At 27.7% G+C, this 1,893-nt stretch overlaps 1 protein-coding gene across 1 annotated transcript in view; it reads right to left on the reverse strand.

The window, feature by feature from the left end:
• Positions 1 to 1,720, reverse strand: part of LOC126893487 (collagen alpha-5(IV) chain-like) — a 208,400-nt gene extending 206,680 nt beyond the window's left edge. The window contains exons 1-3 of the mRNA XM_050663761.1: positions 1,705 to 1,720; positions 1,234 to 1,593; positions 1 to 182 (exon numbers count right to left, since the gene is read on the reverse strand). Of these exons, the coding sequence (XP_050519718.1) occupies positions 1 to 182; positions 1,234 to 1,593; positions 1,705 to 1,720 (558 nt within the window). The remainder of the gene's footprint in view (positions 183 to 1,233; positions 1,594 to 1,704) is intronic.
• Between the last annotated feature and the right edge of the window lie 173 nt (positions 1,721 to 1,893).

The raw sequence follows: 1,893 nt of genomic DNA on the forward strand, positions 1-1,893 counted from the left end.
TCCTGGAGATCCTGGAGATCCTGGTTGGCCTGGGAAACCTGGAGTGCCTGGAGACCCTGGAGAGCCTGGTTTACCAGGTATGCCTGGTTGACCTAAAGAACCTGGATAACCAAATGAGCCTGGGACGCCTGGAGATCCAGGAGAGCCTGGAGAACCTGGAGCACCCGGAGCACCTGGATAACCTAAAAATATATAAAAAATTAATGATTTTATATTTATTATGCAATTAAAAATTATAAATTAATGCTATAGAGTTTCTTTTAGTAAAATATTTAGTTATTTTTTATTTAATTGTATGATAGTAAAATTATAAATATAAATATAATAATTAAATATTAATATACAGATATAAATTAAACTTAAATCACGGCCGCTCGAAAAAAAAGTGGGTAAGCCAAAATAATAATTTTCTTTATTAAAATGGGACATGTGAACTTGGTTTTTTATAAATATTTCTTCTGTATAATTTACACATGCTATTTTTAACATTTTTAGGTAAAAATAGTAATAATTTTAGAATACTCAATTATCTCAAGAAAAATAAGATATTATTATTCCAAGAACGTTTAAATATGCGTCAATTTTGTAGATATGTATTCCTAACAGAAAATTAAATAAAAATGTTAAGTTACGTGTATTTTTTATGAATACAATGATAGATATTTTAAAATATTTGAAAATTTATTGACATCTTTTATGAAATATCTATATTTGACGACAAATATTTAATGGGTAGATTATTTAAGAACGTATTCGAGCGAAATTGTGTATCTTTTACCATTATTATACATTTTTCGTTAATCGTATTTTTTTACGTTATACAAATCCAATAGTTTTTTGTTAGTGTAACATTTTAAATCATAACATTTTGAATACGATTTCAAGCCCCGAGTTAAAATACATTTTCAAAGTATCTTTTACAGATCTGCAAACTATATTTTATTATGAAAAATGTTTTGTTTCATTAAAATATATTTTACGTAAATCAGTTAAAATTATTTTTAATTAATATAATATATTAAACATATTATGTTTCAAATCATTTAATTATTGTATCATTTAGATTCATTAACTTCAATGAATATCAAAGATCTCATCACTGTCGTCTCCCCTAATGAGAAGATATTTCTTATTTATATTTGATGTGTGTATATGCCTCCCTATATATACTCATTCTAAAGACTTATNACTTATAAATAGATATCAACTAAAAATGAGTTACTTATAACGAACCTGGTTTACCAATTGAACCATCAATTGGTCTACCCCCTCCACATCCTTTTGGGAAGTATAAATCACCCCAAGCAGTTACAACTCCATGGTGTCCATGATGTTCATGTTCAGATCCACTACCTGAAGTTTCCGAAACTTGATTTTCTTCCTGATTTTCTTCATGTTTGTGATGAAATATTTCAACTGATTGACCAGGAGTTACTACACGGTAACCCCATCCATCAGAAATGTAATGTGTGGCTTGCAAATTTCCTTCTGGATCAACGTAACCATAACAACCATATGTAAATCCATCAGGCCCTTTGTTTTCGTGATGAAACTGTCCATTGGGTCCAACTTCATACCCAAATATATAGGCCACTAAATGGAAATACTGCTATTAATTTTAAAGTAGACAATTTTTTTACTAATAAATATTGCATTTACACAGTAATTGAATTATAATTTAAGTAACAAAAAAATAAATTTTACTAAACATAAGAAGCATAATTGCACTAATTTTCTCGTTAAAAATACATCTTACCGGATATAAAAATTTAAATCTAAAAAATTATATCAAATATGAATTAAATTATTACTTTATAGTAGAAATTAGCAAAAATACGGAAAAATGAAATACACGCAAAAAATATTTTTGCTTTATGTTTATAAGGGCACTTA

Source organism: Daktulosphaira vitifoliae, unplaced genomic scaffold (genome assembly GCF_025091365.1).
Source record: "Daktulosphaira vitifoliae isolate Bord-2020 unplaced genomic scaffold, ASM2509136v1 Scaffold_1, whole genome shotgun sequence".
Taxonomy (NCBI): domain Eukaryota; kingdom Metazoa; phylum Arthropoda; class Insecta; order Hemiptera; family Phylloxeridae; genus Daktulosphaira; species Daktulosphaira vitifoliae.